This window comes from Musca autumnalis, unplaced genomic scaffold, assembly GCF_047663935.1.
Source record: "Musca autumnalis isolate F117 unplaced genomic scaffold, ASM4766393v1 scaffold_2, whole genome shotgun sequence".
Lineage (NCBI taxonomy): Eukaryota > Metazoa > Arthropoda > Insecta > Diptera > Muscidae > Musca > Musca autumnalis.
The window spans coordinates 239,941,952-239,964,580 of NW_027411755.1; the positions used below are offsets into that span (position 1 = coordinate 239,941,952).

General features: G+C 36.9%; 2 protein-coding genes across 2 annotated transcripts in view; both read right to left on the reverse strand.

Moving 5' to 3' along the window:
- Positions 1-22,629, reverse strand: part of LOC141395385 (uncharacterized) — a 108,018-nt gene that overhangs the window by 41,986 nt on the left and 43,403 nt on the right. The gene's annotated exons all lie outside the window — the stretch shown is intronic.
- LOC141395386 (uncharacterized) lies at positions 8,926-13,999 on the reverse strand. The gene is made up of 2 exons (XM_073971117.1): positions 13,500-13,999; positions 8,926-13,436 (listed from the first exon to the last, which is right to left on the reverse strand). The coding sequence occupies exon 2, from the start codon at positions 10,697-10,699 to the stop codon at positions 9,053-9,055; it is 1,647 nt and encodes a 548-aa protein (XP_073827218.1). The 5' UTR covers positions 10,700-13,436; positions 13,500-13,999; the 3' UTR covers positions 8,926-9,052.

The window sequence follows — 22,629 nt, forward strand, 5'->3', positions numbered from 1 at the left end:
AAAATAACGCTCTACAAAACACTGATACTACCCGTGCTGATGTATGGCTCCGAAGCCTGGGTACTTGCGCAAGCAGACATTGCAGTGCTTGGTGTGTTTGAGAGAAAAATTCTTCGAAAGATCTACGGACCAATCTGCGTTAACGGTGAATATCGATGTCGCATGAACCTCGAGCTGTATCTGCTATACAACGACATCAATATTGTTAAACGTATCGAGATGCAGCGATTGCGTTGGCTAGGCCATATAATAAGAATGAGCGATGATGAACCCGCTAAAAAGGCGTATAAATACGGACCGCTTGGCGTTGCACGCAGAATTGGCAAGCCAAGGAATAGATGGCGCAAACAAGTGGATGATGAGATGAAAAGGCGCAGTATTCCAGAGAGCGAAGCAACAAATAGAGAGAAATGGAGATATTTTTTTAGTTCGGCCTATGGAACAAATGTTCTGTAATTGAGCCAGCTAAGTAAGTAAGTAAACAAATACAAACCCAAAAGCCACAAAAAAAAAACAAACACATGCACCAGTGGACGCTTTCTGAGAGCAAGGCATCGTAAATTTCAATGTGAAACACATTGGCTATCTCAAACATATACACACATTTATAAATGGTGGTGGTTTATTGAAAGGCATAGAAACAAAAACAAAAGCAACAACAGACACTTAGGTACATAAAAAATTCCAAAGAATTACATAACAGAATTTAATAAAAGAAAAACTGAATGAAATTTTTAAAAAGAAAAATTTATATAGAAACTTCCTTGGACGCTTCACCTTAGCTGTGAAATGAAACACATTTTCCTTAAAGTTGAAATCATCAGCGGGAAATCGGAATCTGGAATCAAATGATTATATAATGTAATAAATAGGTACATCCATATTTCAAATATACATATGTATGTATGTATATGAAAAATGTATTGATGTAATTACCAATATTAAATGCGATTTCTTCCTTGTCCAATAAAAAAATCCATTCACCTTTTTGATTGAATTATAAAATGTATTGGACATTAATTTACCATTTAGCACCATTTCTTTAAGAAAAGACAAAACACTGATTTATTCACTCACTTTGCCGTCTTTACTCAACGATTGTATTTAGAAAACTGAAGAAAAAAGAACAACATAATTAATACCATTTTTTCGTTTCCTCTTTGCTTGCAACTTTGGTTAACAACAACAAAGCGCGAAAATCACGTGTTTTACCGCATTATTTATTTATTCCTTTTTACTCCAATGTGGAGCATAGGGCCACAACAAAATTGTTCCATTCTAGTCTATTTAATGCTAAATGTTTAACTTCACTCCAACTTCGACCCGTACTTGCTGCTTCTGCCTCGACAGACCTTCTCCATGCATTTGCCGGTCTACCTCTCCTCCGGCTACCTTGCGGATTCCACTCAAGCGCTTGTCTGGCAATGTCGTCTCTGTCCTTCCGTAGGGTATGACCTATCCATTTCCGTCTCGTTATTTCTATGCTAACCGGTTTCTGTTTAGTTTCCCGTCACAGTGAGATGTTCGATATGGTGTTGGGCCAGAATATGCCCATTATTCTACGCAAGCACCTGTTTATGAAGACTTGCAGGGATTTAACCTCATTTGTCGTTGCGTTCCAGGTTTCACATCCATACACAACTACAGATTTAACATTCGAGTTAAATAACCTCAATTTTGTTTGTTTTCCAATGCACCAAACGCGCTACGTCCTTTTTTGATTCGGTGTACTATATCTTCCTTACTTCCACCACTGTCATTTATTATACTCCCAAGATATATGAAAGAGCTAACAGTTTCAATTTCTTCACCGTCGATGGTAATGTTTGATGCCATTGTTGTGTTAATGCACATCACCTTAGTTTTCCTAATATTTATCCTCAGCCCGGCTCTAGCTGCATAGCAGTGAATGCTTTCTAAGTTTGCGGTCATGTGTGAGTGCTTGTGGGTGAGCAGGCATATATCATCAGCATAGTCGAGGTCTAGCAGTCTTCCTTGTAGCCCCCATTGTATTCCACAGGAGTTTCTCATCGCACTGCTCATTATCACGTCCAGTACGATATTAAAGAGCAGTGGAGAGAGAACACACCCTTGCCTTACTCCTGCGTTTATGCTGATTTTATCGCTTAGGTGGGATTCGTGTAGGATTCGGCACGTGGCATTATCATACAGCGCTTTTACGAGGTTAATCAGGAATTCCTTTACAAACCATAGCGCTCCAGATTGCATTGTGGGATATGGTGTCGAATGATCGTTCAAAGTCGATGAATCCCAGATACAGAGGGGATCTCCATTCAACAGACTGCTCTACTATTACCCGCAAAGTGTTAACGTGGTCAACGCACGATCGGTGTGGTCGGAACCCTGCCTGTTCTCTTCTCAATAATGGTTCCAATGGTTCACCAATGCGCTTGGCCATTATATGCGATATTACTTTCGCTACTGCATTCATTAACGAAATACCCCTCCAGTTCCTGCACTCTGTGAGGTTGCTTTTTTAGGTAGTTTGATTATGATACCTTCATTGATTATACTAGGTAGTGACTCACTTGTCCAAAAGCTCTGTACTACCGGAAGTATAATCTGCGCACTGGTTTCGGTGTCAGCTAATATTAATTCTGGTGGTATATTGTCAGAACCAGGTGCCTTGCTATTTCGTAAAGACTTAATAGCTTCTATTACTTCGTTCCTGTTTGGGCTTTGGATCTCCATGTCTTCCCTGACTACGTAGTCTCTGCAATCACACAGTTGTTGTGTAGAATGTACCATTACCGATAACATATTGGAGTAATATTTTGTCCAGATTTGTAGTTGCTCTTGTTTGGATGTTGTTGATATGCCGTTCTCATCTACAAGTGGTCTTGAAGGTACCATCTGCCTGCCTGATAATTCTCTAGCATATTTGTAAAGATCTCTGCGGCGATGTGTTACCGCGGCTACTTGTGCTTCTCTTGCTAAATTGTTTATCCACATACGTGTAACGTACCAATTGCGACCGTTTTACCTGGCAAATAGAAATCTAATATATTCAGGCAAAATTCTAAAGGAAAGAAGACTGTAGGAGCCATTTATAGAGCTAGCAAGCAGTCGAAGGGGGGGTTTCGTGTCCTCTCCCTCTAGAATTCAAAGAAGGGTACGACACAATAAAATATTATAGACTCCTGTTATTCTAAATATTAATGAATGGACCATAAAAAATGAAAAAAATACCCCTTTTATAAATTAAAACGACAAGAAAAATGATATCCATTGAGAACAAAATGATGGGTCTCCGAGATGGAATGAGAAACCCTTGCCTCTACACCCTCCCTACCAATGGTTCTAGCGGCTATCATTGTTATAGAACCCCTAAACAAAATGTGAAAACAAGGAAACTACATAATCATCTGACCATTACCTTCCATGGAAACACCCATAAAGAAATTCACCCAGAAAGCATTTTTGAAATTACTTAAACATGAATTACATAAATATGAATTAGTTTATTAAAAAAAATTCAAGAAAAACAATGGTTTAAATATAACCCTAACATTAAATATGCTAGAAATAATTTCATGAGTTTTGAGTCTAAGACTCTATCTTACTGACTAAAAAAACTATTACAATTTAGTTTGAAATTTACGATTTTATAGAGTTTTAATTATAGGTATAATTGTAAGGGAATACGACAGTATCAACAGTATCCGATAGAAACATTAGAAGGGATTTCGATCAATGTAAACAATGGAATTTTGTTTCTTCAACAAGGTTATATACTATTCAACATTCTTTCAATTAGAAAAGAAGTTTTTTCCACTAAAATTCATAACAATCCATTTAGTTTTCCATATGTACTTCATTAAATGTGAATACACTTATCGTTTCTCTAAGATACAATCATAATCTAGCAAAAATCAAAATCGGTTCACTATTAATTTTTAATCACTTCACTTTAATTCACTTTGGAACTTTGATTGTTACTAGATGATAATTATCACTGATACAGTAATGATCATAAAGGCAAAACAGAAAAAAAAACATTTAAAGACTCACCAAATTTGTTTTTGTCTTATCCATTGCTGCTGAAGAGGGCCCTTTTCTGCTGGATGTTGGTTTAGCTTGGGATTGCAATAATTATAGTTTTGCCTTTTTTAATTATAATTACTGAGAATTTACTTAGATGTTAACCATTACTTTACTAAATGGAAAGAATCCTAAATAGATTAGATGCTTAATTAATTATATGATCTTTTGAATATTAAAGTACTTTGCGTGTTTGTTCTTCTGTTAAGTCTGTACTGACAATCTCGGTAAACGAGAATAGAATGGTGATGAAGAGAACGTGATAGTGACGGCTAGGTTCTCTGGTATGCTAATTATTTTATTGTAAGCAGGTACAGACAGCTTGTTGTTGGGATGCTGCAGTGATGATGACAAATTTAAGGGTGATGACGTATTCCATGATAATGACGTATTACATGATCAAGCTATGAGACGACTGTATGTCTGGTTACATTTGTTGTTGTTAAGCGATCGATGTAATGAAATGGTAGTTGAGTGAAGTGCTTTTTATTGTTGTTGTTCAACTATTGCAATTGTGCGGACTGACCACGTTAATTTTATGGTCGTTGTTGCTAAGGGAATATTGAATCAATTCTTTTGGGTAGCGCTCGATTCGACACCTTAATACAACGATTATGATTTTGATGATGATTTCGGAATTAATGATGATGGACTCCGTTCACACAGCAATCCAAGTAAAACTTGTTGTTAAAAACAGCTTGATGTATTGATGCTGGACTTTCGCAACTTCACCTAATAGTTGGTTAAATGCGTCAAATTTTGGGGAAAGATTGGAAGAGCCCGTCGTGATGATCTTGTCTTCCACAGCCCCCTTAGAATGAGAATTATGTTAATCAATTCCCTGTGGAGGAACAGTGAATCACTATAACTCTTGGTCACTTTCAATGCAGAGCAAAATACTCACAATTTCGTAGAAATATTTATAAGCTTGATTTGGCAGTGTAATGTTTTAATACAAATCCCCGAAAAATTTTTATAACATGTTTAAGATGTTTTAAAATTTGGAAGATTTAAATCGATGGGTAGATTAACTTTTCGGCAAAACAATTTTATTTATTAAACGATGTTAACTAATGAAAGGTTAAATTGGAAAGGAAGTCTAAAAGATTTTCTTCACGAAGGCAAAGTTGAAGTATGCTTATGATGTACTAAATCATCACGATCAGATGGTTTGTTTATATGTCAACGACGTTGAACTAGTTGTGAGATATAGTTGGCAAACCAAAACAATTACGTTAACGTTTAAATTTATGTTAACATTAATCGACATTTATTAACAATTTAGGTGACAATATAGGTTAAAAAATTGCGGGATTGATAATATTAGGATATAAAGAAAAATTATGGAATAATGTAACTTCATAGAATTCGAATTGTACTATGAAGTGCAACGACCACTACAAAACCGGATAATTCTGGACCTTTGGTCCGTAGAATTATCAGGAAAAAGGGAGTGATTTAGATATTTATGGACGAATGTCCTTGGCATGATATGTGCCGTCTAATTTTCCTTGTAGATCCTCTAAAATATAATAGTTGTTACCAACTTTTTCTCGAACTCTTGCTTTTACAAACATTGGGGACAATTTAGAATTAAATCTCTTTTCCGCTGAGCTCTGAGCGAAATTCCGACGAAAGATTTCTTGACCAATTTGGAACGTTTGAGGCTTTGATCTTAAATTATAATGATGGGTATTGCGATCATATGCTTCTTTGATAAATTTTCGCATATCTAAACGATTTAATTGTAAACGGTCATCTTTCGATAAATGAAAACTAGGTTCATTTAGTAATTGTAAATTCCGGAGTAACGTGTAAGTTGAACCGTGGGTAACCATATCTATCCCATACAACGCATGATAAGGTGATGTATGGATAGTTTCGTGATAGGAATTTCTCAACGCACAACTTATCGCACTAATAGTTTCATCCCATTTTTGATGATCCTTATTGATGTATGCTCTAATACCGGCAAGAAGGGAACGATTTACCCTCTCCGATGCGTTACTTTGGGGGGAGTACAGGGCGGTATAGACATGTTTTATCCCATAAGATGTCAAAAAAGCATTAAAATCGTTGGCGCGAAATTGAGTCCCATTATCGCTAACGATACTTTCGGGCACTCCATAGATGTGGAAGATTTGGCTTTCCAAAAATTCTATAATTGTCTTGGATTTAAATGCTCGTAGCTTTAAAAGCCAGTGGAACTTGCTGAAATGATCCAGCACAATGAATAACCCGACAAAACCCGATTTACTTCTGGGATATGGGCCCAAAAAATCAATATAAAGCCTTTGAAATGGGCGGTATGAAATAACCTGGTTACCCATTGGTGGTTTCATCGTAAAGTTTGGCGCTTTGGAGGTTTTGCACGTCTCGCAATTTTTGATATATTCGCGAACGTCTTTCACCATCCCTGGCCAAAAGAAGTTACGCCGGAGTAAATGGAGTGTTTTTGACATCCCTCCATGCGCGCAAACAGGGGAATTATGAGCTCTTGATAGAACTTCGGGACGCAGATGGAATGGAATCCAAAGCTTCCAACACATACTCTCTTGTCCATCTTCACCAGAATAGTGTTCTGTTCTAATATAGACGAAGTTGTCTACCACTTTCAGGTCGGGATATTTTGCCTGGTATGTCATGACTTTAGTTTTTAGATCCTGGTAATCCGCATCATAAAAATGAGAAGATGTTAGATCTATTTCCGGCTCAGCAAAATCTAAGGAAGAAATGTCAGTTTCTGGTATACGCGATAACGCGTCTGGAACTACATTCTCCTTGCCCTTTCTATGGCTGATAGAGAAGGTGTAGGATTGTAGTTTCAAGACCCACCTAGCGAGTCTACCCGTTAAATCAGTCTGTTTGAGAAGCCAAATCAGGCTAGAATGATCCGTAACCACTTCAAATTCCTGCATCTCTATATAGCAGCGGAATTTGTGAATGGCCTCGATTGCAGCAAGACATTCTCGCTCTGTTACGCTGTAATTACGTTGGGCGGTGTTAAGTTTTCGGCTCATATAGGCTATTGGCCTCTCGTTGCCTTCGTTATCTAACTGAACGAGAACCGCACCAATTCCGTAATTACTAGCATCACAGTGAACGAAGAATTTCTTGCTGAAATCGGGGTTAGCTAGGACGGGTGCTGTTGTCAATAACTTTTTCACCATGTCAAATGCCTCCTGGGCCTCCGATGTCCAAACGAACTTTTTCTTGCTGGAAACAAGATCCGAGATCGGGGCGACAATGGTGGAAAAGTTATTAACAAAGCGACGATACCACCCTGCCAAACCCAGAAACCCTCTCACCTGCTTTAAATTTTTTGGAACCGGCCAGTTTAATATCGCCGTTACCTTATCGGGATCTGTGGATATGCCGCCATTCCCTATGACATACCCAAGGTATTTAACCTGAACAACACAAAACTTGCTTTTGGACACGTTAATCGTTAGGTTAGCCCTCCTGAATTGCGAAGCAATTCGCATTAAGACTTCCAAATGACTCGGAAAGTCTTCAGAGACGATAATTAAATCGTCCAAATAACCAAAAACACAGTTCTTCAGGTCCGGGGGAATCAGTTGGTCCATTAATCGGCACATCGTTTGGGGAGCCGTACAAAGACCAAATGGCATCACCACAAACTGATATAGAGGACGTCCAGGAATGGTAAAGGCAGTATAAGCCTTTGAATCATCCTCTAGGCCGATCTGCCAATATGCATCTTTGAGATCGAGCTTCGATATCAAATTGGCTTTCGGTAACCGAGCGAAAATTCCGTCTATGTTGGGGAGGGGATAGGCATCCTTTTGGGTTACCGAGTTAACCCTCCTCGCATCCAAACATAGACGAACTTTTCCCGGTTTAAGGACTAACCTCATGGGCGAACTCCATGGCGAATTAGATTGTTCAATTACCCCTAGTTCCAACATACGATCGACCTCCTTGTAAATGATTTTCTCCACCGCAGGAGATACGGGGTAAAATCTCTGTTTAATAGGACTGGCATTTCCAATATTTATCCTATGTTTAATTAGATTTGTCCGACCGAGTCCTTGTTTCTCAAAATTAGGAAACATCGATATGACGAGATCAAGTTTTGATTGTTGATCTGTAGACAAGGGGTAAAAAAGGTCATTGTCTTCACATACAGGATCGACTGGGCTAGATTTTTCAAAATTGTAGTTAGTTGTCGATGAGGGAATTTCGACTTGATTATCCAAATTTGGTGGATTATCAAAAACGTCTATTGAGCTGATAATATTGGGAACTAAATTGAATGCCTTCCAGAAGTCTATACCCAGAATTAGACGAGATGATATGGCTGGAATTATAAACAATTTAAGGGTTTTTGTTACACCTTTAAAGGTAATATCAACTTCTATCCATCCTTTTACTTCTTGGATTTTACCATCCGCCGTTCGAACAAATGACTTACATTTGACGAAGTTTTTATAATGGTGAAAAGGGTGGGTAGCTAAATCTGCTCCTACGCAGCTAATATTAGCCCCAGTGTCTAATAGACCATATTCATTAAATTCAAGGAAAGCTACCTGAGCATAGAACCGCCTGTCTGATGAATTGGATATTATAGCCGAAATCAAAAATTTTCTAGCTATTTTTTTCAGTCTAAAATACTTTCTGTATCGCAAAGTAGAACGTTTCGGTTGACGAATGGAGGAAACAAAATTTCCATTGAAAATTTCGTTTCTTCTTTGCATATATATTTCATATCTTTTGTGGTAGGGTAGCTTTGGGAATATAAGTTTTAAATTGGTTTCAGGGTTGTATAAGGATTGTGATTTGGTTGGAAAATTTGGATTGTAGATTTTTTGGTCTAAAATCGAAATTGGTTTAGTCGGAATATTTGGTTGGGAATGATCTTTCGAATTTTTAGTTGTGTTTTCATTGGCAACAGTTGGTTGGTACTCATTATACGAAAATTTTGAGTGAGATACATCAATATTAGGATTTTCAGCCGAATTTCTCTCGACTATGGATTTTTCTTTGGCGGATTTCCCTGCCGAAAATTTCGGTAACATTTCGTTTTGGCATCGGCGCATATGGCACAATTGGGTTTGTATGTCTCTTTGGCCCCACAACCATAGCAAAATACTTTTCTTTCATTAAGGCAGTTTTCCCAAAAGTGGCCTATTTCATCACAGTTCCAACATCTGTTTTCCTGTGGGAAACCTTGTACAGCATTTATGGATTCCGAATTGTCTTCAAAAGAATTTATCGGATAATCAGAGAGTTCTGCTATTTGCCTTTTCAAAGAATACGGATTGGTTGGCCTATTTAACAATTGCTTTTTGACGTAATCGTCATTTAAAAAATTTTCCCGCATATGGACCAATTTCCGCAGGTGAGCTAGAGAATTGACGGGGATATATAAAAGTTCTTGCCGAATTTCCGGACGAAGATTACGTGTAAGAATTTCAATTAATTCTAACTCTGACATTTGGGTTGGTAACCGATCATGAATCGATGTCACGGCTTCAAAGAATGAATCGAAGGACTCCCCTAATTTTTGCTTTCGATTCCTAATTTCCTCTCGGATATCAAATGACGTTTTAAAGTCTCGATATTGGAATTTTATCGAATCGCAAAAGTCTTCCCATACTATTGGGCTGGCATTTTTACGGTACCGCCAGTACCATTCTCGCGCTTTGCCGGACAACAATATATTCAAGTTTTTACATATCAGTGAAAAATCGCCATTGAAGGTGTCCTCGGTCAACGTAGTGACTCGGTACAAAAATTCATCTACGGTCAATCCAGTGGATGACCCATCAAACTTAAGATGCCAATTTTGGATAATTGTCGTTATTTTGTCAGGTTGAAGTGGTTGGTTTGATACAGAAAATTGATTTGGTGAATTCGAAAATCGAGGCTGCGACTGAGTTTGTCGTTGTGTTTGTTGTGGTAAAGCTTGCGAATTACTTATATTTGTGTGGGTTTTATTTACATGGTTTCTAGGAACATTGATTCCATTAATATTAGCATTATTTTGATTATGAAGATTTTGACTGGGGGTATTGCTGGGTAAAATATTTAGTTTAGATAACAAGTTACAAACACTTAATTCGACCATCTTTTGAATTTCTCCATAATCGATGGAGCTTTGAAAAGGTTTGGTCCCCAAAGGACGAGAAGCGTCTGGTAAAAGTTCATTATTATGATTGGGTTGTGTTGGAGTCATACCTCCTACGGCTCCTTGCAAATCTGTACTGAAGTCTAATAAATTGGTTTGCTCCTGAAAAAGGTTCTTTTTAGCATTTCTAGTGTAGTAAGTCTTTGCCATAGCACCACGGCCTTTTCCCCTTTGAATAAATTTCTTTTGAGGTTTTGGAACTAAAGAAATCGATCTAAAGTCAGATAATTGACATTGTATTTTACAAGAAGGACACTCAGATGCTGTTGACATGTGATTCTCCATACAATTTCTGTGAAATGTATGGGAGCATGTTTTTAAAGATAAACATTCTTGGCCTGCTAGAAAAGGTTCATTACAACTATGGCAAATCATATTTGAATTGTTGTTTGTGGGGTCTATACCACCTGTTGGTTCGACATCGGAAGTCTCACCAATTGCATCATTGGTATTGGACTTATCGATTGGTGTACGTTCCAGCGACATGATTTTATATGACACAATCAGAGAAATAAAAAAAAAGTTACCAATATCGGCAATTTCCTGATATTGTAAATGGGCACAATTAAAAAAAAAATCGAAAAAAAGTATCAATCATTTGGGTTGGTGTTTCCTTTTGGATGGTTCTGGAACATATGATAATATAGTTTTATTCTCAAGGATATTCATAGGAATACAAAATGGGCTATGGATGTACAGTTCAAGTACCTTTATTAAATTTCCGATCAAACCAGTTGAAATATACCTGTATATTAACATGTATACACAGGTTTTCCCAATATTTCCCAATCAATAAACGGATAAGAAATTGCAAACTGCAAAATCTTATTTTCCAGTTGATTGATTAGTACTGATGTCTAAGTTCGGATATGTAATAAAAGCAGTTGAAATGTACCAAAACAAAACGTCGTCGAGTTCCTAAATGTGACTCTAAACCAAAAAGGTTATAAATGGTTTAACCCAAACGGTTAGCTATCTCGATTGAATTGATTCAAGGGGCCAATTTCCTGAGTGGTAACCATATATATCTTTTTAATTTATTGCCAATTTAGTCAAACAAGAACGTTATGTTTATTATTGACCTCTATAACATACTCTATTGAATGAGCAAAAGAAAATTTTATACCTTGATGCTAAGGATTTTTTAAGTGACTTTTAGGAATTTAGTTAATGGTCTTATACCTTTTAAGCTAAAACCTCAAAATTCATTTTAACTTAACTATACAAATATCAAACATTACTTAAATTGTATATAGTTTTTTCCTTTATGCCCCACGATGGGCGCCATCTCTATTATGTAACGTACCAATTGCGACCGTTTTACCTGGCAAATAGAAATCTAATATATTCAGGCAAAATTCTAAAGGAAAGAAGACTGTAGGAGCCATTTATAGAGCTAGCAAGCAGTCGAAGGGGGGGTTTCGTGTCCTCTCCCTCTAGAATTCAAAGAAGGGTACGACACAATAAAATATTATAGACTCCTGTTATTCTAAATATTAATGAATGGACCATAAAAAATGAAAAAAATACCCCTTTTATAAATTAAAACGACAAGAAAAATGATATCCATTGAGAACAAAATGATGGGTCTCCGAGATGGAATGAGAAACCCTTGCCTCTACACCCTCCCTACCAATGGTTCTAGCGGCTATCATTGTTATAGAACCCCTAAACAAAATGTGAAAACAAGGAAACTACATAATCATCTGACCATTACCTTCCATGGAAACACCCATAAAGAAATTCACCCAGAAAGCATTTTTGAAATTACTTAAACATGAATTACATAAATATGAATTAGTTTATTAAAAAAAATTCAAGAAAAACAATGGTTTAAATATAACCCTAACATTAAATATGCTAGAAATAATTTCATGAGTTTTGAGTCTAAGACTCTATCTTACTGACTAAAAAAACTATTACAATTTAGTTTGAAATTTACGATTTTATAGAGTTTTAATTATAGGTATAATTGTAAGGGAATACGACAGTATCAACAGTATCCGATAGAAACATTAGAAGGGATTTCGATCAATGTAAACAATGGAATTTTGTTTCTTCAACAAGGTTATATACTATTCAACATTCTTTCAATTAGAAAAGAAGTTTTTTCCACTAAAATTCATAACAATCCATTTAGTTTTCCATATGTACTTCATTAAATGTGAATACACTTATCGTTTCTCTAAGATACAATCATAATCTAGCAAAAATCAAAATCGGTTCACTATTAATTTTTAATCACTTCACTTTAATTCACTTTGGAACTTTGATTGTTACTAGATGATAATTATCACTGATACAGTAATGATCATAAAGGCAAAACAGAAAAAAAAACATTTAAAGACTCACCAAATTTGTTTTTGTCTTATCCATTGCTGCTGAAGAGGGCCCTTTTCTGCTGGATGTTGGTTTAGCTTGGGATTGCAATAATTATAGTTTGGCCTTTTTTAATTATAATTACTGAGAATTTACTTAGATGTTAACCATTACTTTACTAAATGGAAAGAATCCTAAATAGATTAGATGCTTAATTAATTATATGATCTTTTGAATATTAAAGTACTTTGCGTGTTTGTTCTTCTGTTAAGTCTGTACTGACAATCTCGGTAAACGAGAATAGAATGGTGATGAAGAGAACGTGATAGTGACGGCTAGGTTCTCTGGTATGCTAATTATTTTATTGTAAGCAGGTACAGACAGCTTGTTGTTGGGATGCTGCAGTGATGATGACAAATTTAAGGGTGATGACGTATTCCATGATAATGACGTATTACATGATCAAGCTATGAGACGACTGTATGTCTGGTTACATTTGTTGTTGTTAAGCGATCGATGTAATGAAATGGTAGTTGAGTGAAGTGCTTTTTATTGTTGTTGTTCAACTATTGCAATTGTGCGGACTGACCACGTTAATTTTATGGTCGTTGTTGCTAAGGGAATATTGAATCAATTCTTTTGGGTAGCGCTCGATTCGACACCTTAATACAACGATTATGATTTTGATGATGATTTCGGAATTAATGATGATGGACTCCGTTCACACAGCAATCCAAGTAAAACTTGTTGTTAAAAACAGCTTGATGTATTGATGCTGGACTTTCGCAACTTCACCTAATAGTTGGTTAAATGCGTCAAATTTTGGGGAAAGATTGGAAGAGCCCGTCGTGATGATCTTGTCTTCCACAGCCCCCTTAGAATGAGAATTATGTTAATCAATTCCCTGTGGAGGAACAGTGAATCACTATAACTCTTGGTCACTTTCAATGCAGAGCAAAATACTCACAATTTCGTAGAAATATTTATAAGCTTGATTTGGCAGTGTAATGTTTTAATACAAATCCCCGAAAAATTTTTATAACATGTTTAAGATGTTTTAAAATTTGGAAGATTTAAATCGATGGGTAGATTAACTTTTCGGCAAAACAATTTTATTTATTAAACGATGTTAACTAATGAAAGGTTAAATTGGAAAGGAAGTCTAAAAGATTTTCTTCACGAAGGCAAAGTTGAAGTATGCTTATGATGTACTAAATCATCACGATCAGATGGTTTGTTTATATGTCAACGACGTTGAACTAGTTGTGAGATATAGTTGGCAAACCAAAACAATTACGTTAACGTTTAAATTTATGTTAACATTAATCGACATTTATTAACAATTTAGGTGACAATATAGGTTAAAAAAATTGCGGGATTGATAATATTAGGATATAAAGAAAAATTATGGAATAATGTAACTTCATAGAATTCGAATTGTACTATGAAGTGCAACGACCACTACATACGTTTATCCTTCCTTGCGCATACACACCACCAAAGCTTCTGCGTATCCTATTACACCATACACACAGCTCTTTATTATAAAACAGCATTCCGCAGCCGCGAGAGCCCTGTTGTTACTCTCTTTGACAAAAATCCTCTCTCCACCCATAAAAAATATGTTCTAACATAAAAACTATGTTCGTACCCAAACAAATAAAATTGAGATATGTTACAAAATGTTGCAAACATATATTTGTTTGAACATAAACAAATTATGTTTAGATCCAAATCAGTCCCAAACAAATATTTGTTTGGATCCAAACATATTTCTAACATATATTTTCTGCGTGTATTTTACTGATCTTATCATCTTTCTCCATGCGAGGAATACGCAAATATCCGCCCCTAAATCTACGACCACGCAGTTCACCACATGGACCAATATTTAGGGACGCTCCTTGAAACACCTCTAGCACTTTAATGTTTAAGTTTAAAGTTTAATTTCTCTACAAATTCTTAAAATCTGACCCATACCCCACTTTATATCCCCACCCTGTCATTATAGTTAACCACAGAAGAAGAAAAAAATTGCATCTAAATGTTATGTCAGAAAATCTATGTAATCACATACACACCAATCGAAACACTAAAACGAACGTGTGAGGAAACCCTGATGACGACGGTGATGGAAAAACAACTGTATCGACTTGTTTAAAAGATTTCTTCGTTCGATAGTCGTCACCGGAGACGACGAAGAAGAAGTAACAGAACAAAAGAAAGACAAACGCAGCATTTGTCGTCGTAGCTCCTAATCATCGTTCGCCATCGTTTGTTAGCACTGACAGGCAGAATGTCTCAATTTGTTGGGGCAACAAAACAACAACGACGACGAAATAACATGGAGAATGAACCAAACGAACATTGGCAGTGACAGGTGTAACCGTTTCTTATAAAACAACAAGGAAGCAAAAACAATAAAAATACAGAGTCAATGCCAAGGTATATGGATGCGAATGTCAGATTGGTCATGGTAGGATTGGTTTTTTATTCTTTATTAAAATATTCACACATTTTCCATGTGCAGCGATTGAAGTGAGACACAAACGTAAAGACACACACATGCACAACGTTATTAGATTTACAAGTGGAGCGTATCATGAGTTCCGTTCAAGTGGACCGTAAACTTATCAAGGAAATCCTTAGTTGAATAGAAATTTCTTACAAATAAGGAGAGGAAAAACAAACTGAGCAATGTCAGGAAGAAAATGACAACTAGTGTTTGGAGTTTAATTTTAATCAAAGGAAAGTAAATTAGAAGTTTTTCTTTTCGGAATTCTATTAAAGTTAGGTTAGGTTAAGGCAGCAGAACATTATGAGGCCCCAATTTAGGGTCGGTATTTTTGTATTTGTGGTAAAGGAAGGGTTGGCGAATTGGTTGTGAGAAAATAAACTTACTCTGTTAAGGAACAAAATTTAAGATATGTGGTTGGTAGAGGGAGACATAAAATACTTCATAATGCAACCAGACGTCCCCTATATTACCGCTCCTAAAATTCGAACCCAAAATTCTTCATACCAAACGCAATGATATGATATTTGACCAAGCAACCTTTTCTCATATATTTGTCTAACACGTTTCACACTGGACATAATAAAGTAATAAAATGTAAACACCTGTTCTCCATTCCCCAATGAATATTTCAATTTCAATCTTGAAAATCAACGAAAAACAAATAAAGTATGCAAATGTTTTTTTTTGTTTTCTTTTTCAATTGGCAATAAAAACGAATTTTTCTTCAATGGACAATCAATCAAACTACGCTGTCGGTCGATAAGGTTCTTGAACATTATTACCATATCACATCATCATCACTGCCATACTCATTACATGCCACAATGTTGTGCATTTTTTATAACAGTCACACTACCGCTCACTACACACTCCCCTCCCTCTCCAACCACTAGACCCTATATTCCTTATTCGGTTCAGCCTATTTTCGTTACAGCAATTTAATGGCTCACGTATTCCAATGATGGGAATACCTTCCGGCGGGTGGTATTAAAATACCGCTCGTAAGGGCACCGAACCTATAAAAAGAAATTATAGTTGTTGTTACTGTTATTATCCGTCGTGTTATTGTTGTCAACCATTGAAATGTAATGGCTCAATATACTGCCGAGCCGAAAGAACTGCCAGAGTGTAATAGCACATCATTTGTAAGTACCTACACACGAAGTTCGTAATAATGGTGACTTGTGAACAGTTTAATTCACCTACATGTGTCAGTAGTCAGTGCGTTCATGTGTCTCTCTGTCTGTCCGACTGTGACTTGAGAAGAGTGTTACACGACATGACATGAAATATTCATTGCTTGGATTTGATGATGATAATGATGACGATAGTGATGGGTGAAAGATGATTGCATGGTTGAATGGTTGGTTGACTGCATTCTGTTTACAAATTAGTTTTAGTCTTCGAAGGAGTTGGGATTTAAATAATGGGAACATAAATGTAGTGGCAAATAAGAACGAGTAGGGAATAAGAAGAACTTTTAAGGTAAATATTTTCTTATTTGGAGATGTTTTGGTGTATTCCACCGTTATGTCCAAATGTGTTAAGGGTATTAATGAGAACTTGTTTTGCCTTAAATGATGTTTTGAACAACTGGTCTTCCTTGAGAAGGTGAACTGGTCTTCACTAAGAACAAAATCCGATAAGAAAAACTGGTGTGCTATGAGAGCACCAACAGCACATCTTTGAAAAGTGGTCTACAATGAGAAGATCAATTGTTCCTTGGTCCCCTATTAGAAGACCAATTGGACTTCTATAAGAAGACCAACTGGTATTTTATGAGAAGACCAAATGGTCTACTATAAGCAGAACATCTACTACAACAGGAGTTCTATGGAAAGATCAACTGGTCCTCTATGAGAGGAATAAATGGTTTACTATAGGAAGACCAACTGGTCTACTATAATATGACCAAGAATTCTTCTATCAGAAGACTAACTAGTCTAATATGATAAGACCCACTGGTCTTCTATGGGAACACCAACTGATATTTTAAAAGACGATCAACTGGTATTCCTTGAGAGAAAAATAACTGATTTTTTATGAGAGGCCAAATAGTCCTCCATGAGAAGACAAACTGATGTTCTATGAGAAGACCATCTGATTTTCCCTGAGAAGTCAAACTAGTCTTCTATTAAAAGGCCAACTAGTATTCTATAAGAAGACCAACTTCACTTCTATTAGAAGACCACCTTGTCTACTATATGAACACCAACTAGTCTTCTATGAGAAGACCTTCTTTCTGTTAGAAGACGAACTGTTCTTCTATAAGAAGACCAACTGGTCTCCTATTAGAAGACCACCTTGTCTGCTATAAGAAGACCAACTAGTCTTCTATGCCGATTGATATTTCTGAGAAGACCAACTAGTCTTCTATGAGAAGACTAACTAGTCTTCTATGAGAAGACTAACTAGTCTTCTTGAGAAGACCTAATAGCCTTCTGTTAGAAGACCAACTGGTTTTTTATTTGAAGGACAACATGTATTCTATTAGTAAACCAAATTGTCTTCTTTTAGAAGATCAAATTGTCTTCTATTAGGGGACCAATTTGTCTTCTTTCAGACGACCAACTTGACAACGTCTATTCTATTAGAAGACCAACTTCTCTTCTATTAGAAGACCATCTTGTCTGCTATAAGAAGATCAACTAGTCTTCTAAGCCGATTCATATTTCTGAGAAGACCAACTAATCTTTTAGAAGAAGACTTACTAGTCTTCTATGAGAAGACCTAATAGCCTTCGGTTAGAAGACCAACTGGCCTTCTGTTAGAAGACAAACTGGTTTTCTATTTGAAGACCAACATGTCTTCTATTAGTAGACCAAATTGTCTTCTTTTAGAAGATCAAATAGTTTTCTATTAGAGGACCAACTTGTCTTCTATTAGAAGACCTACTTGTCAACCAACTTCCCTTTTATTAAATGACCACCTTGTGTGCTATAAGAAGACCAAATAGTCTTCTAAGCCGATTCATTTTCTGAGAAGACCAACTAGCCTTCTATGAAAGAACAACTGGCCTTCTTTTAGAAGACCAACTGGTTTTCTATTTGAAGACCAACATGTCTTCTATTAGTAGACCAAATTGTCTTCTTTTAGAAGATCAAATAGTCTTCTATTAGAGGATCAACTTGTCTTCTATAAGAAGATCAACTAGTCTTTTATAAAAATACCATCTGTCTTCTATTAATAGACTAGCTGTACTTTAAACCAACTAGTATTTTACTAGAAGACTAACTTGTCTTCTATTCTATGAGAAGACCATATTCTCTTCTAAGAATATCTTCGGGTGTTCGCGTAATATTTCTGAAAAGGGGTATCTCATAGACATACTCTTATGTGACAACTTAAAATAATTAATATTAATAAGTTCAGAACTCGTCTTTATCCCCGGTAGTTTTATACTCTCATCCTGTATGCTAATCAGAGAAGATATGCCACATCGGTCCACTCCCTCGGTTCTTTAGTTTTTTTTTTTTTTTTTTGCAAAAACGGTGCAATAATTCTGGAAGGGAGTAAATTTGCACATCGTAATACTACTTGCAGACATGGATCACTTTCGAATATTCACTAAATTGGCCCATTCCTTCGGATAACATACATACCCACAACATCACGGACGGGAGAAGAGAGACTTCTCTGTTATCAGTGAGTACACGCCGATTCATATTGAAATGTAAGCCGACTTAGGGGATTTTCCCTAGCCGAAAATTTAGAAATTCTGGTCAGATTTAACCACAGACCTTAGGAGTGTAAGTCGGATGTGTTTCCCACTGCTCCATGGTGGCTCCCAACGAGTACCTCTCACATAAATTTTCAACTTTTTTATACTCTCAGCATTTATGCTAACGAGGGTATATACACTTTCATACGGGCAAAATGTGCCTCATCGAAATAATGGTTTTAGACCCCAAGCATGTTTGGACGAAATGTGTTTCAGACAATTTGGAGTTGATTTAGCAATGTCCGTCCGTCTGTCTGTCTGGCTGGCTGGTGCGCACGATAACTCTCGAATGGATGAACCTATTCTGTTCAAATTTTGGCTTTCGTAATATTTTATCCAAACTTATTTTAAGTTCGAAGATGAGCTATATCGGTCACCCCTTCCGGTACCTCCCCCACAAAAGTTCCAAAATGTTCGAAAAATTTGTAGGCACCATAACTCTTCAAGGGAGTAACCGATTTGGTCCATACTTTGCACATCGTGAAATTTCTACCAGACTTATATGAGGTTTTAATATGGACTCAATCGGCCCACTCCTTCGGGTACCTCCCACACAAAATTTCGGAAAAGTTCAGTTTAGGAGCTGCTCTCGAATCGCTTTGATTTTTGCTATAACAAATTGTATTCACTGCCCTCCATACGACGGTACAAGTTTTTTCAGGGGTAAGTCCATACTTCCTGAGAAAGTAGCCTGAAAGTTGCAAAAAACCCCTATGACACCGTGTGAGGTGGTTGGAGCGCAAGATAACTCTCAAACGGATCTGCCGATTCGGTCCAAAATTTGGCCTCAGTAATATTTGGTCCAAACATAGTTTATGGTTGAAGATAAGCCATATCGGTCCTCTTCTTCAGGTACCTCCCCCACAAAAGTTCAAAAATGTTCGGAAAATTTGGTTGTAACTCTTGAAGGGAGCGGCCGAATTGGTCCATACTTTACACATCCTGGATTATATGGATTATATTTGTCCACTCCATCCGGTACCTCCCACACAAAATTTCGGATAAGTTCACTTTAAGACCTGCTATCCAATCACTTTGATTTTTGTTGAAGCAACTTGCATTCGCTGCCTCAATTAGGTAGGTAAACATTCTTCAGGGGCAAGTCCATACTTCTTCAGCAAACGTCCCGAAGGGTGTAAAAACCCCATATGGCACCATATGTAGTGGCTGGAGATCCACTTCCATAATGGTCAATGTCGATCCATTCCTTTTAGTATCTCCTCCGCAAAACTTTTGATCTTTAATTCTAATCAACATTTTCGTCGGTTCAAACGCCCAAGATTTTTAAAACCCCCTAAACACATACGTTTTTTGGGAAAAAATTGTTTCAATATACACAGGCTGAGGTTATATATCTGTCGGCAAAGCCGACTGATACTTTTTTACTTGTTTTTGTTGTAACAACTTGTATTCGCTATCCCCATTACAACGGTGCAAGTTTTTTCAGGGACAAGTCTGAGAAAATGTCCTTGAAAGCTGTAAAATCCCACTATGGCTTACATCACAAATACTTCCCAGGTGTAAGCGATTTTCGGTTAAAGTTAGTTAAGGCGCACCGTGCATGACATTGTTTTATAAGGAGGCGATATAGTCTGTGCATTGTCCCAATTTGAACTTCCATATCTAAAAAATGGTAAAACCAACGAAAATACCATTAAAGTCAATCTTGTAGAGAATTTTCATTGCTACAACATTTACATTTCTTTAGTGTCATTAAGATAGGACTTGCGGTTTCCAAATAAAACCGTAAAAACATAAAAAATCCCAAAAATGTGAACTTTGACCGCAATGTATTTGAAAATTCATTCGTCGATTTTTATACCCTCAGCCTTTAGGCTAAGAAGGGTATATACACTTTGATACGATGAAAATGTGCCTCATCGAAATAATGCTTTTAGACCCCAAGTATGTTTGGACGAAATGTGTTTCAGACAATTTGGAGTCGATCTAGCCATGTCCGTCCGTCTGTCTGTCTGTCTGTCCTGCTGGCTGGAGCGCACGATAACTCTCGAACGAATGAACCGATTCGGTTCAAATTTTGGCTGTCGTAATATTTTGCCCAAACTTAGTTTAAGTTCGAAGATGAACTACATCGGTCCACTCCTTCCGATACCTCCCCCACAAAAGTTCGAAAATGTTCGGAAAATTTGTGCGCATGATAACTCTTGAAGGGGGTAACCGATTTGATTCATACTTTGCCCATCGTGAAATATATACCAGACTTAAATGTGGTTCCAATATGGACTCAATCGGTCTACTCCTTCTGGTACCTCCAACACAAAATTTTAGATAAGTTCAGTTTAGGACCTGCTCTCGAATCGCTTTGATTTTTGTTTTAGCAGCTTCTATTCACCGCCCCCTACACGACGGTAAAAGTTTCATCAGGGGCAAGTCCATACTCCTGAGAAAATAGCCTGAAAGTTGCAAAAAAAACCCCTATGACACCATGTGAGGTGGTTGGAGCGCAAGATAACTCTCGAACGGATCTGACGATTCGGTCCAAAATTTGGCCTTAGTAATATTTTGTCCAAACATAGTTTAGGTTCGAAGATAAGCCATATCGGTCCCCTCCTTCAGGTACCTCCCCCACAAAATTTCAAAAATGTTCGGAAAAATTGTTCGTACGGTAACTTTTGAAGGGAGTGGCCGAATTGGTCCAGACTTTACACATCTTAATATATCTACCAGATATAGATCAGGTTCAAATATGGACTATATTTGTCCACTTCATCCCCTACCTCCGAAACAAAATTTCGGATAAGTTCACTTTAAGAGCTGCTATCGAATCACTTTGATTTTTGTTGAAGCAACTTGCATTCGCTGCCTAAATTATGATGGTAAAAGTTTTTTTCAGTGGCAAATACACACTTCTTAAGTAAACAGCCCGAAGGGAGTAAAACCCCCATAGTGGCACCATATGTAGTGGCTGGAGATCGACTTCCATAATGGTCAATGTCGATCCATTCCTTTAAGTATTTTCTCCGCAAAACTTCTGCTCTTTAATCTAATCAACATTTTTGTCGGTTTTTTGGAAAAAAATTGTTTCAATATACACAGGCTGAGGGTATATCTCTGTCGGCAAAGCCGACTGATATTTTTTTTACTTGTTTTTTTGTTTTTTGATTTTTCTCATCTATGAACATCGGAGTTTCAGATTCCGGAAAAAATCTTCCAAGGTGTAAGCACCTTTCATTTAATATTAGTTAAGGCGCATCGTGTCCACTCTCTTGTGTACTTCCCCACAAATGTTCGAAGGCAGTAACCGATTTGGTCCATACTTTGGACATCGTAATATTTCTACGAGACGTAGGTAGGTTTAGAATACGGACTATATGTCAACTCCTTCGGATACCTCCCACGACAAATTTTGGAAAAGTGCAGTATAGGACCTCTTCTCAAATCGATTTGATTGTTCTTGCAACAGATTGAACTCAAGGCGCCTATTATGATAGTACTTCTTGAGGAAATGACCCAAAACCTGTAAAACCCACCTACAGTCAGCATATATAGTGGCCCAAACCGAATACTATGTTGGTCCACACTTTGCATATCGTAATATTTCTTCGAATATTAGATGAAATTCGGTACCTCCCTCACAAAACTTGAAAAATATTCTCTAAAATAGTCCAAACTTTGGTCCAAACATAGTTTTAGTTCAAAAGTGGGCCTTATCGGTCCATTCCATTGTTTAAGTGCGGTTAAGGGCGAGAATACTTTGGAAGTTTTTACCGAAGGTTCTGTTTACAGTGATATGATGTTTTTATACCCTCAGCATTTATGCTAACGAGGGTATATACATCGAAATAACGGTTTTAGACCCCAAGTATGTTTGGAAGTTTTAGACCCCAAGTACGATAT

Excerpts from the sequence above, each read along its gene's own strand:
- LOC141395386 (XM_073971117.1), bottom strand. The coding sequence starts at position 10,699 with ATGTCGCTGGAACGTACACCAATCGATAAGTCCAATACCAATGATGCA.